At 42.4% G+C, this 15,979-nt stretch overlaps 1 protein-coding gene across 9 annotated transcripts in view; it reads right to left on the reverse strand.

Annotated features, from left to right (window-relative positions):
- Positions 1–15,979, reverse strand: part of LOC124045762 (DNA (cytosine-5)-methyltransferase 3B-like) — a 73,486-nt gene that overhangs the window by 13,121 nt on the left and 44,386 nt on the right. For 8 of the 9 annotated variants that reach the window (XM_046365355.1, XM_046365352.1, XM_046365350.1 and 5 more), the window contains 4 exons: positions 6,072–6,184; positions 5,514–5,697; positions 3,447–3,540; positions 2,783–2,928 (listed from right to left, as the gene is read on the reverse strand). In XM_046365355.1, the coding sequence (XP_046221311.1) occupies positions 2,783–2,928; positions 3,447–3,540; positions 5,514–5,697; positions 6,072–6,184 (537 nt within the window). The remainder of the gene's footprint in view (positions 1–2,782; positions 2,929–3,446; positions 3,541–5,513; positions 5,698–6,071; positions 6,185–15,979) is intronic. The other variant, XM_046365351.1, reaches the window with a different exon arrangement.

Below are 15,979 nucleotides of genomic sequence, written 5' to 3' on the forward strand. Positions count from 1 at the left end.
AAAAACCTCTGATCCACCTTCACTCCAAACACAGAGACGCATAAAAAGTTCTTCCTCGCCCTCCATTTGGCAAATCTGACCATAATTCTATCCTCCTGATTCCTGCTTACAAGCTTAAATTAAAGGAGGAAGCATCAGTGACTCGGTCAATAAAAAGTGGTCAGATGAAGTAGATGCTAAGCTACAAGACTGTTTTGCTAACACAGATTGGAATATGTTCCGGGATACCTCCGATGGCATTGAGGAGTACACCATATATGTCATTCGCTTCATCAATAAGTGCATCGATGACGTCGTCCCCACAGTGACCATACGTACATACCCCAAACAGAAGCCATGAATTACAGACAACATCTGCACTGAGCTTAAGGCTAGAGCTGCGCTTTCAAGGAGTGGGACTCTAACCCGGAAGCTTATAAGAAATCATACCCCCCCCGACGAACCATCAAACAGGTAGAGTCAATACAGGACTAAGATCAAATCGTACTACACTGGCTCTGATGCTTGTCGGATGGGCTTGCAAACCATTACAGACTACAAAAGGGAAGCACAGCTGAGAGCTGCCTGGTGACGAGCTAAACTACTTCTATGCTCGCGTCAAGGCAAATATCACTGAAACATGCATGAGAGCACCAGCTGTTCCGGAAGACTGTGTGATCACGCTCTCCGCAGCCGATGTGAGTAAGGTCAACATTCACAAGGCTGCAGGGCCAGATGGATTACCAGGACGTGTACTGCGAGCATGCGCTTACCAACTGGCAAGTGTCTTCACTGACATTTTTAACCTCCCCTGTCCAAGTCTGTAATACCAACATGTTTTAAGCAGACCACCATAGTGCCTGTGTCCAAGAACAAAGGTAACCTGCCTAAATGACTACCGAACTGTAGCACTCACGTCTGTAGCCATGAAGTGCTTTGAAAGGCTGGTCATGGCTCACATCATCACCATAATCCCAGAAACTCTAGACCCACTTCAATTTGCATACTGCCACAGCAGACCCACACCACAGATGATGCAATCTCTATTGCACTCAACAATGCCCTTTCCCACCTGGACAAAAGGAACACCTATTGGAGAATGCTATTCATTGACTACAGCTCAGCGTTCAACACCATAGTGCCCTCAAAGCTCATTAATATGCTAAGGACCCTGGGACTAAACACCTCCCTCTGCAACTGGATCCTGGACTTCCTGATGGGCCGCTCCCAGGTGGTAAGGGTAGGTAACAACACATCCGTCACTCTGAAACTCAACACGGGAGCCCTTCAGGGGTGCTTGCTCAGTCCCCTCCTGTACTCCCTGTTCACTCATGACTGCATGACCAGGCACGACTCCAACACCATCATTAAGTGGTAGGCCTGATCACCGACACATTGTTGTCTATGTAATGTAGTGTTTAATTCATTTGTCAGGTCAAGCCATCTCTGGTAACCATACACCCAGATTATCTGCAGGGAACTAGAGAGGAGAACATAAAAACAGACACTAGTAGGACAGAAATGTCTTACTATTAGTTAAATATTAATTGTTAACCTTTAATATCAAATAGATCAGGTAAATATGTAATTTGTCTACCACACGTCTTGGTCAGTGTTGTATTCGGCACATGTGACTAATATAATTTGATTTGACATTTGAAATGTCTCGATTCCTTTGAAACTTTTGTGAGTGTCATTTTTACAGTTAATTTCTGATGGTTAATTTGTTTACTATCTATTCCACTTGCTTTGGCAATCTAAACATTTTCCCCATGTCAATAAAGCCTGTTGAATAGAATAGAGAGAAAGAGAGAGAGAGAGTAGTAGTGCTACTGTGCTGCTGAGACTCTTACGCCACTTCGAGGGGGTGGTGGCCGTTGACTACCTACTGCCTAAGGGTTATGTGAGAGGGGTTGTAGGTTCCCAAAACAGCCAGGCCGACGCTCTTCAGGCCCAGACCCTCTTTGAGGAGTGCTCTGAATCGTTGACAAAGGGATGAATGAGTTCTGGGGGATTTACTCTGACAAGAGGCTGTGCTTTGTCCTCTAACCCAGATGACGTCAAGGACTCGCATGCAACCCGGCAACGCGTCCCTCTCTGCCACAGTGGTGGAGCGTTGTGTTTAGCTATGACTTGGGAGTAGAGGGGGAAGTTGTATTTTGTTATGAACAGGGATGAAAGCTGGGTGGATCAAGGTTTGTGTGGTTAATGTTGTGTGTTGCTGTATTGTGTGTGTGTTGTGTTAAAGCACTCAAAAGAGCCCCCAAGAGCCCATGTGTCTGTATATGTTTCATTGTGGATCCACAAAGTAGGGCAGGGGAGCATTCACGATAACTATAACAGGTGAGGCTCATTAAGCTACAATAAGGCACTACTGTCCTGTCTGGACAGGCAATAGCCCACAGAAAAAGCAGTAAACGGGTGTGTCATATGTGCAAATGTTTGCATTTCGAAAGACGCTGAGGACTACTCCATGAGACATAAAGGCACTAGCCCTTGGTTCTTGGCAATTTATTCCCATATGATAAATAATATGAATAATGTAGACCAGTTCAGATGATAATCCTCAGATGTTGAATAAAGAGAAGGACCAGAAAGAAATGTTTCATGAAGCACCTGCTTTACACAACAACAAAATCAGTCATTGGGGAAGGGATTGGATTTTTGCTATAGAGACAAACTTAGTACTATCCCTTCTCACTCCTCCCTCTATTTGACTTGACTCAGATTAAGTTTGCTCTACCCATCCAGTTGTCAGTAATGCGAAGAGAGAAAGACAGGGAAAAACATGTGTTCTGCTTACATTTTTTCTGGTGATGTTGCGCACGTCGTGCACGTACTGGATTCTTCCTTCATGTCGGACGACCCCCACCGATATGGAATCCTCACACACCTCTGATGCAATATAATGGTCCACTTTGAATCCTAGGTCTCGTAGGACTAAGTAGCCTAGACACATGCACCCACACACATGGAAATATACAGTACCAGTCAGAAGTTCAGACACACCTAATCATTCAAGGGTTTTTCTACATTGTAGAATAATAGTGACGATATCAAACTATGAAATAACACACATGGAATCATGTAGTAAGCAAAAATGTGTTTGACAAATCAAAATATATTTTATATTTGAGATTCTTCAAAGTAGCCACCCTTTGCCTTGATGAAAGCTTTGCACACTCTTGGCATTGCACACAACTTGCAAGCACTCGGCCCGACACAAGGAGTCGCTAGAGCGCAATGGGGACAAGGAAATCCTGGCCAGCCAAACCCTCCCTTAACCTGGACGACGCTGGGCCAATTGTGCGCCGCCTCACTGGTCTCCCGGTCACGGCCGGCTGTGACACAGCTCGATCCCGGGTCTGTAGTGATGCCTCAAGCATTGTGATGCAGTGCCTTAGACCGCTGCACCACTCGGGAGGCCCTCTGAATATTACACTTGACACCTACGCACACACACTTACCAGTGGCGATGCCATCAAACAATGAGAGCACGCGGATGGGGTGCCTCTGTTCTGCAGGGACAGCCCGGTAGATATTTGGGCTTTCCTGAGAAACATATAGACCAAATCACAATGTTTATATAAACAACCACATCTACAGTGCCTTGCGAAAGTATTCGGCCCCCTTGAACTTTGCTACCTTTTGCCACATTTCAGGCTTCAAACATAAAGATATAAAACTGTATTTTTTGTGAAGAATCAACAACAAGTGGGACACAATCATGAAGTGGAACGACATTTATTGGATATTTCAAACTTTTTTAACAAATCAAAAACGGAAAAATTGGGCGTGCAAAATTATTCAGCCCCTTTACTTTCAGTGCAGCAAACTCTCTCCAGAAGTTCAGTGAGGATCTCTGAATGATCCAATGTTGACCTAAATAACTAATGATGATAAATACAATCCACCTGTGTGTAATCAAGTCTCTGTATAAACGCACCTGCACTGTGATAGTCTCAGAGGTCCGTTAAAAGCGCAGAGAGCATCATGAAGAACAAGGAACACACCAGACAGGCCCGAGATACTGTTGTGAAGAAGTTTAAAGCCGGATTTGGATACAAAAAGATTTCCCAAGCTTTAAACATCCCAAGGAGCACTGTGCAAGCGATAATATTGAAATGGAAGGAGTATCAGACCACTGCAAATCTACCAAGACCTGGCCGTCCCTCTAAACTTTCAGCTCATACAAGGAGAAGACTGATCAGAGATGCAGCCAAGAGGCCCATGATCACTCTGGATGAACTGCAGAGATCTACAGCTGAGGTGGGAGACTCTGTCCATAGGACAACAATCAGTCGTATATTGCACAAATCTGGCCTTTATGGAAGAGTGGCAAGAAGAAAGCCATTTCTTAAAGATATCCATAAAAAGTGTTGTTTAAAGTTTGCCACAAGCCACCTGGGAGACACACCAAACATGTGGAGTGGAAGAAGGTGCTCTGGTCAGATGAAACCAAAATTGAACTTTTTGTCAACAATGCAAAACGTTATGTTTGGCGTAAAAGCAACACAGCTCATCACCCTGAACACACCATCCCCACTGTCAAACATGGTGGTGGCAGCATCATGGTTTGGGCCTGTTTTTCTTCAGCAGGGACAGGGAAGATGGTTAAAATTGATGGGAAGATGGATGGAGCCAAATACAGGACCATTCTGGAAGAAAACCTGATGGAGTCTGCAAAAGACCTGAGACTGGGACGGAGATTTTGTCTTCCAACAAGACATTGATCCAAAATAATATATAATAATAATAATAATAATATATGCCATTTAGCAGACGCTTTTATCCAAAGCGACTTACAGTCATGTGTGCATACATTCTACGTATGGGTGGTCCCGGGGATCGAACCCACTACCCTGGCGTTACAAGCGCCATGCTCTACCAACTGAGCTACAGAAGGACCAAGAACATATCCAGGTGTTAGAATGGCCAAGTCAAAGTCCAGACCTGAATCCAATCGAGAATCTGTGGAAAGAACTGAAAACTGCTGTTCACAAATGCTCTCCATCCAACCTCACTGAGCTCGAGCTGTTTTGCAAGGAGGAATGGGAACATTTTTAAGTCTCCCAATGTGCAAAACTGATAGAGACATACCCCAAGCGACTTACAGCTGTAGTCGCAGCAAAAGGTGGCGCTACAAAGTATTAACTTAAGGGGGCTGAATAATTTTGCACGCCCAATTTTTCAGTTTTTGATTTGTTAAAAAAGTTTCAAATATCCAATAAATGTCGTACCACTTCATGATTGTGTCCCACTTGTTGTTGATTCTTCACAAAAAATACAGTTTTATATCTTTATGTTTGAAGCCTGAAATGTGGCAAAAGGTCACAAAGTTCAAGGGGGCTGAATACTTTCGCAAGGCACTGTATGTAGTAATGTTGCTATGAGTGGAACCCTGAGGTTTTCCAGACCCTGTGACCTGAGCAAGGAGAATGGCAGGCCCTAGATGCTGTATGAGATAAATTGTTTTGTGATCAGTATTGTGACAAGGGCCAATGTGAGGAGTGAAGTATCTTGATGGGACTCACAAACTCCTGGCCGTTGTCGTTGATAAAGAACTCCTGCAGCTTCATGCTCCAATTGTGGCGTTGTTTGAGCACACCGTAGGGCTGCAGGGGCTGGCACATGTAGCAGCACCATGGGTCCAGGTTACGGGCACTGTTCGACGCCCCCGCACCCACCAGAATGTCCAGGCATTCTACACAGAAACACCTGCATGGGGAGGAAGGAGACAGACGGAGATGTGTGAAATAAGGTTGAGGGGGAAGGAGGGGAGAGAGGGAGATGAATGAATAAGGGAGGGGGTAGGGGGGAGAGACAGATGGAAAGCAACGATAGGAGGCAGGAGGAACTAACTAGTGGTAAAAAAAAAAGTTGACACGAGAAAAAAAAATACTTCTAATCAACAGGTGAAAGAAAGTAGAAGCTGACTGAACATACAGAAGTTAAAAATTAACTAAGATACAGTCTGTGTTCCCTATATAGTGCACTACTTAGTAGTTGACAATAAAGGGAAAAGGGTGCCATTTGGAACACACTCAGTAGAATACAGAGTTACAGTTGAAGAAGTGAGTGTTGAGTCCCACCTGCAGCAGTTGGCGTTCCCACACAGTAACACCTCGCGCCCCCCGCAGCACACGGTACAGTACGATTGGTAGCCATCGTCATCATACATGTAGGAGATCTCAAGATACACGTCCTAACACACACAAAGATAAACACAAATTAACAACAATATCCAGATGCCAGTGTTCTACATACTGACAAACAGAACCACATTTTCAAAATGCAAATTCTTGGCACCAGGATTAACTAGGTGCATGTCTGGTGAGCCAGGAGATCAAACAAGAATGTGAATGCAAACAGGACCGGCCCTCACATTAGGCCCTCACATTAGGCCCTCACATTAGGCAGGATTAAGCAGCCGCCTGGGGCTGCAGATTGATGAGGGCAGCATTTTCCGAGCTAAACTGACCAAGACGTGTGGTTGACAAATTACATATTTACCTGATATATTTGATATTAAAGGTTAACAATTAATATTTAACTAATAGTAAGACATTTCTGTCCTACTAGTGTCTGTGTTTTTATGGTCTCCACTCTAGTTCCCTGCAGATAATCTGGGTGTATGGTCACCAGAGATGGCTTGACCTGACAAATGAATTAAACACTACATTACATTAGACAACAATGTGTTTTACTAGAGATGGATTGTTCTACTCCCAAGATCTCATTGTCTCAAAATCATCCTGGCAACTGGGAAACTAAGCCAGGGGTTAAGACAACAACCCCATGCAGATGACGACAGGATGAACCCAGAGTGGTTTATAATGTCCTAATCTGCATGGGAGTGTAAGGACTGACGCTGGAGTCGAGAAGCAGGTACGAGGAGTCAACATTTAATTAGGGACAGACACGGAACAGGACATTAACAGCTTCAGAACTGGGTAAAACACAGACGTAAGACAATGAATGCAGCAGCGGGGAAACAGAGATGGGGAACTGACAAATATAGGAGAGGTAATAAACAGGTGATTGAGTCCAGGTGAGTCCAATGAATCGCTGATGCGCGTGATGAGGGAAGACAGGTGTGTGTAACGATGGTGGCAGGAGTGCGTAATGCTGGGGAGCCTGGCAACCTCGAGCACCAGGGGGAAGAGCAGGAGCAGGCTTGACAGGGAGGTGTGGAACCAACCGTGAGTGAGCATTCAGCTATATAAAGAACTCTGCATTTGTGTAAAGGTTAGGCTACTCAGCCCAAAGGTCAAGACTGTGGGATAGTCTCATTACTGCAATAATGAATCGATAGTAAATAAAGATGATTGTTTGAAGAAATGACAGTCTTTCTCAGTATGAATTTCCTCCTCCAACAACACATAACGTAATTCTGCCCAAAAACAATGAAAACATAAATACAGGCAAGTGTCTGGAACTCTATATCGGAGGGATGCAACACCATTCTTCCACGAGAAATTCTATCATTTGGTGTTTTGTTGATGGTGGTGGAAAAAGCTGTCTCAGGCTCCGCTCCAGAATCTCACATAACTGTTCAATTAGGTTGAGATCTGGTGACTGAGACACACAAACACACAATTATCTGTGATTCATTGTGATTATCAGTTGCGATTTTCAAACAGTTGGTTGAAAACTTGGTAATTCTGTCAGACATGGTTAAAACAAGAGTCAGGGTCTCTCTAAAATGAGATCATATGAATTTATTCAAACTGTGCTAACTGTGCAAAACCAACACTGTTTTATTTACCTTTTTAAATACTGCCATACCACTGAAAATGTGCCCTTTGTCACGCCTTGGTCATTGTATTTTGTGTTTTTGTTATATGTTTGGGTAGGACAGGGTGTGACATGGGTTTATATGTTGTTTTCGTATTGGGGTTTGTATTATTTGGGATTGCGGCTGATTAGAGGTGTTGTATAGGCTTGGCTGCCTGAGGCGATTCTCAATCAGAGTCAGGTGATTCTCGTTGTCTCTGATTGGGAACCGTATTTAAGGGGAGCCATAGTTTCGCTTTGTATTTCGTGGGTGATTGTTCCTGTCTCTGTGTAGTGTTCACCAGATAGGCTGTAATAGTTTCACGTTCCGTTTTGTTGTTTTTGTATTTTGTATCAGTTATTTCATGTTACGCTCTTCATTCATTAAAGTCATGAGTAACCAACACGCTGCATTTCGGTCCGACTCTCTTCCTTCAACAGACGAACGTCGTTACACCCTTCTTTGGCACAAAATCGACATTCTCGTTAGCACTAGCAACAATCATGTTTCCGTCACTTACTCTGCACTCAGGTTTTTAGACAGAAATACCTTATTCACATAAGTATTCAGACATTTTGCTATGCAACTCGAAATTAAGCTCAGGTGCATCGTGTTACCATTAATCATCCTTGAGATGTGTCTACAGCTTGATTGGAGTCCACCTGTGGTAAATTCAATTGATTGGACATGATTTGGAAAGGCACACACCTGTCTATATAAAGGTCCCACAGTTGACAGTGCATGTCAGAACAAGAGCTCCATGACAGGATTGTGTCGAGGCACTGCTCTGGTGAAGGGTCACAAACATTTCTGCAGCATTGAAGGTCCCCAATAACACAATGGCCTTCATCATTCTTAAATAGAAGTTTGGAACCCCACGACTCTTCCTAGAGCAGGCCGCCCGGCCAAATTGAGAGAAGAAGGGAGAAGGGCCTTGGTCAGGGAGGTGACCAAGAACCCAAAGGTCACTCTAACAGAGCTCTAGAGTTCCTCTGTGGAGATGGGAGAACCTTCCAGAAGGACAACCATCTCAGCAGCACTCCACCATTTAGGCTTTTATGTTAGAGTGGCCAGACGGAAGCCACTCCTCAGTAAAAGGCCAGGTCGCTAGGAGTTTTCCAAAAGGCACCTAAAGGACTCTCAGACCATGAGAAACAAGATTCTCTGGTCTGACAAAACCAAGATTGAACTCTTTGGCCTGAATGCTAAGCGTCACGTCTGGAGGAAACCTAGCACCATCCCTATGGTGAAGCATGGTGGTGGCAATATCATGCTGTGGGGACTGTGGAAGCCTAGTCAAGATTGAGGGAAAGATGAACGGAGTAAAGTACAGAGAGATCCATGATGAAAACCTGCTCCAGAGCGCTCAGGACCTCAGACTGGGGTGAAGGTTCATCTTCCAACAGGACAACGACCCTAAGCACATAGCCAAGACAATGCAGGAGTGGTTTCGGGATAAGTCTCTGAATGTCCTTGAGTGGCCCAGTCAGAACCCGGACTTGAACATCTCTGGACAGACCTGAAAATAGCTGTGCAGCGACGCACTCCGTCCAACCCGACAGAGGTTGAGAAGATCTGCAGAGAAGGATGGGAGAAACTCCCCAAATACAGGTATGCCAAGCTTGTAGCATCATAACCAAGAAGACTGAAGGCTGTAATCGCTGCCAAAGGTGCTTCAACAAAGTTCTGAGTAAATGGTCTGAATACTTTTGTAAATGAGAATTTTTATCGAATACATTTGCAAAAATGTAAAAAAGAAAAACTGGTTTTGCTTTGTCATTATAGGGTATTGTGTGTAGATTGATCCCATTTAGAATAAGGCTGTAATGTAGAAAACTGTGGAGAAAGTCAAGGGGTCTGAATAATTTACAAATGCACTGTATATATGTATATTGATAGACTTTCCATATCGGTGCCTATCACTAATAGTATGCTATTACGTCCCCAATTTGTTTTACACTAGCCAAAGGGAAATCTACTTGCTTTGAGAGGAAATATGTTAAACTATGCTTATGGTGGCGCAATGCGCTGGATGATGGCATGCAATAGCGCTCTGTTATTCATGACAACTGACCTCTGTTCTGAGACCAGTGACTTGGCAGGTGTTGTCCACGTACACTATATATACAAAGTATGTGGACACCCCTTCAAATTTGTGAATTCGGCTACTTCAGCCATACCCATTTTTGACAGGTGTATAAATAACGAGCACACAGCCAAGCAATCTCCATAGCCAAACATTGTCAGTCGAATGGCCTTACTGAAAAGCTCAGTGACTTTCAACGTGGCATAGGATGACACCTTTCCAACAAGTCAGTTCGTCAAATTTCTGCCCTGCCAGTTACCCTGGTCAACTGTAAGTGCTGTTATTGTGATTATTATTTCCATTGCAAAAATTTCGAACAACTTGTTTTTTCTTTGTCATTGTGGGGTATTGTGTGTAGATTGATGAGGGGGGAAAAACAATTTAATCCATTTTAGAATAAGGCTGTAAGGTAACAAAATGCAAAAAGTCTGAATACTTTCCAAATGCGCTGTATAAAGGACAAATTGGAAATACCAAAACTGTAAATTGGTGCATGTCATTCTCCTTATTTAAATTGTTACTAAAGCCAGAAACAATCTCTTTTTTATGTTTTGTCTAGGCGACAGAACGATTTTCATATTGGTAGGGCTATGTTTCTCTCATCCATAAAAACACACAGATATCAGTTATATTAGCCTACCTTTAAAAAAATGAATATTATATCCATATTAGGTGTTGTTATCTTGATCGTCTGAGTAAACAAGCACATTTGCAACATTCTTCTATTAGGCTACTTTCTGACAGTATCAGACTTTAAAAAAGTGATAGATTTACTGGGGGGGAGGGGCTGATCCAAATCTAAGTGTCAGGAAAAAAATGCCCCACTCTTCCCAACATTAAAAATATTTTGACAGGACCCTGCCCTTGTACTGTAAAATAAATGGAATACCCCTCCCCCGGGATGGCACAACAAAGTCGGGGACTTATTTCCATTATGGTCTTTTTTTTTTTTTTTTTTACAAAAACACAATTACATAGAAACAGACATTACAAAGAGATGAAAAATGCTCAACCTTCAGATGAGCATGAGGGGGGAGTTTAAGTACCATTCTTACAAGCTTGTTTGGCTGGTAGCTTATTCTTTAAATATTTGGGGCTGCTGGTGAACCATGATGTGCAGGCATCATCAAAGTGACACAGGACTAGCGCACTTGCCAGAGTCTTTATATATATACCAATTGGCGATAGATTTTCATGTGAATATTCAAAAATCTTCCTAAAAACAATATGCTATTTCAGAGTTTCTCTTTGGAAAATTTGGCGCCAGACAACTTGACAGGGAAGACTTAAATTCACCTGACATTTGAGAAATTTTATAGACATCCATATGCATTCAGATCAGACTAAGCGCCATCAAAAAATGAGGGATGTTGGCCAAATGAGCCATATTTACGTGTCATTAACAGCTATAACAAATGACAAAAACACTATTCCTTGTGTTTCGATGTGTAGCATATGTAAAACTTTATAGCCACATTTTTTTATTGGTTTTTAGGCTACTTTCCTAAAATAATATTTGTCCACCTCACGGTTCAGCTGTCAGAGATTTGAGCACTAAATGCATCATGGAATTGCATGCATATGCCTATAGGCTTAGGTGTCCACTGTTGATATTAATATGTTTATAAATATATACAGTACCAGTCAAAAGTTTGGACACCTACTCATTCAAGGGTTTTTCTTTATTTATACTATTTTCTACATTGTAGAATAATAGTGAAGACACCAAAACTATGAAATAACACATATGGAATCATGTAGTAACCAAAAAACTGTTAAACAAATCAGATACATTTTTGATGACAGCTTTGCACACTCTTGGCATTCTCTCAACCAGCTTCATGGGGTAGTCACCTGGAACACATTTAAATTAACAGGTGTGCCTTGTTAAAAGTCACTGGCTTACTGGGGCTCTCTCATGCAGTCCCTGCAGGGGGTGCATCACCTGAGTGGGTTGATTCACTGTTGTGGTCATCCTGTCTGGGTTGGCGCCCCCGCCCCCCCCACTTGGGCTGTGCCGTGGCGGAGATCTTTGTGGGCTATACTCAGCCTTGTCTCAGGATGGTAAGTTGGTGGTTGAAGATATCACTCTAGTGGTGTGGGGGCTGTGCTTTGGCAAAGTGGGTGGGGTTATATCCTTCCTGTTTCGCCCTGTCCGGGGTTTCCTCGGATGGGGCCACAGTGTCTCCTGTCCCCTCCTGTCTCAGCCTCCAGTATTTATGCTGCAGTAGTTTGTGTCGGGGGGCTAGAGTCAGTTTGTTATATCTGGAGTACTTCTCCTGTCCTATTCGGTGTCCTGTGTGAATCTAAGTGTGCGTTCTCTAATTCTCTCCTTCTTTCTTTCTCTCTCTCGGAGGACCTGAGCCCTAGGACCATGCCCCAGGACTACCTGACATGATGACTCCTTGCTGTCCCCAGTCCACCTGGCCATGCTGCTGCTCCAGTTTCAACTGTTCTGCCTTACTATTATTCGACCATGCTGGTAATTTATGAACATTTGAACATCTTGGCCATGTTCTGTTATAATCTCCACCCGACACAGCCAGAAGAGGACTGGCCACACCACATAGCCTGGTTCCTCTCTAGGTTTCTTCCTAGGTTTTGGCCTTTCTCGGGAGTTTTTCCTAGCCACCGTGCTTCTACACCTGCATTGCTTGCTGTTTGGGGTTTTAGGCTGGGTTTCTGTACAGCACTTTGAGATATCAGCTGATGTACGAAGGGCTAAATAAATCAATTTGATTTGAAAAGTTGATTTGTGGAATTTCTTTCCTTCTTAACACGTTGAGTAAAATCAGTTGTGCTGTGACAAGGTAGGGTTGGTAGACAGAAGATAGCCCTATTAGGTAAAATACCAAGTCCATATAATGGCAAGAACTGCTCAAATAAGCAATGAGCAACTACAGTCCATTACTTTAAGACATGAAGGTCAGTCAATCAGGAAACACATGCAACCCTACCCAAAGCAACAAAAACAAGTTTGACAACCCTCCCCTATTTTGGACCACCCCTCCAACCCCAGTAAATTTAGATCTGTCCCGTAGTAACTCAAGTGTAGTCTGCCTTAGCTTAATCAGAAAAAGAATGATGGCTGACTTGGTGGGAAAGAAAAGCATGACTTTGCCTGTATGGCAGTTCTTCGATTTCAGGCCGAATTATAAAGTTGAGCCAGCAGACCTGACCGAATTCTTGCAGACTATGCTAACAGATTATCAGGGCAAGGGATGGGCAGACCACAAACCTCCGTTAACATTTACAAGTCCATCATCCTGCTGAGTTCGCTTCTCTGGGCAGAAAAGGTAAACATGCTGGAGTTTCTTGCCAAAAACATTTAGGTAGGCCTAAGAAATGGTAAAAAAACAACTAGGTCTAATGGTTTCTCATTGCACCTTTACTATTTAATTTTAAATGGAGAATATATTAAAATCCAGATGCATCTTATTTGAAAGACATAGCCTATAGGATAGGCTAAAATATTCTGTCAAACCTTGAAAGGCTTATTTGCACAAAAATAAGTTATTTTCATACTTAATTTGTTAAGGCAGTTTATTTATTTTGTAGCTTGTAGGCATATATGTAGGATTTGTACAGTTCAATAGGCGGGAGATAAATCCCAATTGCCTGTTGCACAATTCAAGGACATCAATAAACACTTTGACAATATTAGAAATATTAGTTTATAAGTTTAACTTGTCAATGTAATGTTTAGCCTACTGCGACTTTTATTGACAATAGCCTATGTGTAGGCCTAAAGCCTTGGCTGTTTGGTTTGCAAGGAAGGATTTTCAGGATTGTTTAAACTTAGCCTGGTCTCATACACTAGATGTAACATAGTAAATCAGGGGCACTCAAATTACTATGATATGCTATGTTTGGTTACATAACGTAAAAACAAACCCAAAGTGTGCAAGTTCGAATCTCATCACGGACAACTTTAGCATTTTAGCAACTTTTCAACTACTTACTACTTTTTAGCAACTCTGCAACTACTTAGCATGTTAGCTAATCCTTCCCCTAACCCTAACCCTTTTAGCTAACCCTTCCCCAAACCTTAACCCTTTAACCTAACTCCTAAACTTAACCCTAACCCTTAGCCTAGCTAATGTTAGCCACCTAGCTACAATTAGTAACATATCATAAGTTTTGCAAATTCTCAACATATTGTAAAATTTAGTCAAATTTGTAACATTTTTCAAACCAACAAACCAAGTGAAGACAAGAATGGTCAAATGCACTTGAAAGATGGGTGGAACACAAAGAATTTCTAAAAAGACAAACACCAGCAGAAACCTCAAACATATCCAGAGCTGAAATACTGCTGAATGTGAATTCCGAGAGACCAATAAAAGCTGCAATTAAAGTACAAAAGAGTGGAAAGGCAGCTGGAGCCGACAACATTCCATCGGAGGCCTTTGAGGCGATATCAACGCATCTACAGACATGCTCTATGAGGGGTCTGGGAAGAGGAGAAAACACCCAAAGAATGGGCTGAGGGGCACATTGTCAAGCTTCCGAAAAACGACCTAATGGAATGCAGGAATTACTAAGGGATTACTCTGTCTATACCCTGCAAATGCTCCGGAACTTTAGCGACTACTAAGTATTTTTGGGCTAGATGTGTCAATGTGTAGTTCATGCATGCATAATATATGACCAGAATTACTGTTTTACCTCAAATAGCCACGAAATCCCTAGTTTGATAGCAATTGTTTTTCTGGAAGCTGTGCTGCACCATTTTCCCCCACGTTTCCGAGCCCCGAGCAATTCGAGTTCAACCAATGAGCTTCAGCTTCTAGCTATATGAGTGACAGCTAGCAAGATGCACATGATACACACACAGAAGAGCGAGAGAGAGCAATGACATAATGCACATACAGTGGGGAGAACAAGCATTTGATACACTGCCGATTTTGCAGGTTTTCCTACTTACAAAGCATGTAGAGGTCTGTAATATTTATCATAGGTACACTTCAACTGTGAGAGACGGAATCTAAAACAAAAATCCAGAAAATCACATTGTATGATTTTTAAGTAATTCCTTTGCATTTTATTGCATGACATAAGTATTTGATCACCTACCAACCAGTAAGAATTCCGTCTCTCACAGACCTGTTAGTTTTTCTTTAAGAAGCCCTCCTGTTCTCCACTCATTACCTGTATTAACTGCACCTGATTGAACTCGTTACCTGTATAAAAGACACCTGTCCACACACTCAATCAAACAGACTCCATCCTCTCCACAATGGCCAAGACCAGAGAGGAAATCAGGTATACAATTGTAGACCTGCACAAGGCTGGGATGGGCTACAGGACAATAGGCAAGCAGCTTGGTGAGAAGGCAACAACTGTTGGCGCAATTATTAGAAAATGGAAGAAGTTCAAGATGACGGTCAATCACCCTCGGTCTGGGGCTCCATGCAAGATCTCACCTCGTGGGGCTATAATCCAAGTTTATCATTTTAAAAGGATAATGAATCATTAGATAACCCTTTTGCAATTATGTTAGCACAGTTGAAAACTGTTCTATTAAAGAAGCAATAAAACTGTCCTTCTTTAGACTAGTTGAGTATCTGGAGCATCAGCATTTGGGGGTTCGATTATAGGCTCAAAATGACCAAAAACAAAATACTTTCTTTTGAAACTAACTCGTTAGTCTATTCTTAAACTTGGATTAGCTAGAGCGTTTGACTAGTAACCAGAAGGTTGTGAGTTCAAATCCCCGAGCTGACAAGGTACAAATCTGTCGTTCTGCCCCTGAACAGGCAGTTAACCCACTGTTCCCAGGCCGTCATTGAAAATAAGAATGTGTTCTTAACTGACTTGCCTGGTTAAATAAAGGTGAAAAAAAAAAAAAAAAACATTGGAACACAGGAGTGATGGTTGCTGCTAATGTGCCTCTACGCCTATGTAGATATTCCATAAAAAATCAAGACTTTTTCAGCTACAATAGTCATTTACAACATTAACAATGTCTACACTGTATTTCTAATACATTTTGTTATTTTAATTGACAAAAAAACGTGTTCCTTTCAAAAACAATGACCTTTCTAAGTGACCCCAAACGGTGGTGTACATATACCCCCAAAAATTACTTAAGTACTTTATACCACTGGCTGGTCGTAACGGTATTGTTTATTGTT

Source organism: Oncorhynchus gorbuscha, linkage group LG10 (assembly GCF_021184085.1).
Source record: "Oncorhynchus gorbuscha isolate QuinsamMale2020 ecotype Even-year linkage group LG10, OgorEven_v1.0, whole genome shotgun sequence".
Classification (NCBI taxonomy): domain Eukaryota; kingdom Metazoa; phylum Chordata; class Actinopteri; order Salmoniformes; family Salmonidae; genus Oncorhynchus; species Oncorhynchus gorbuscha.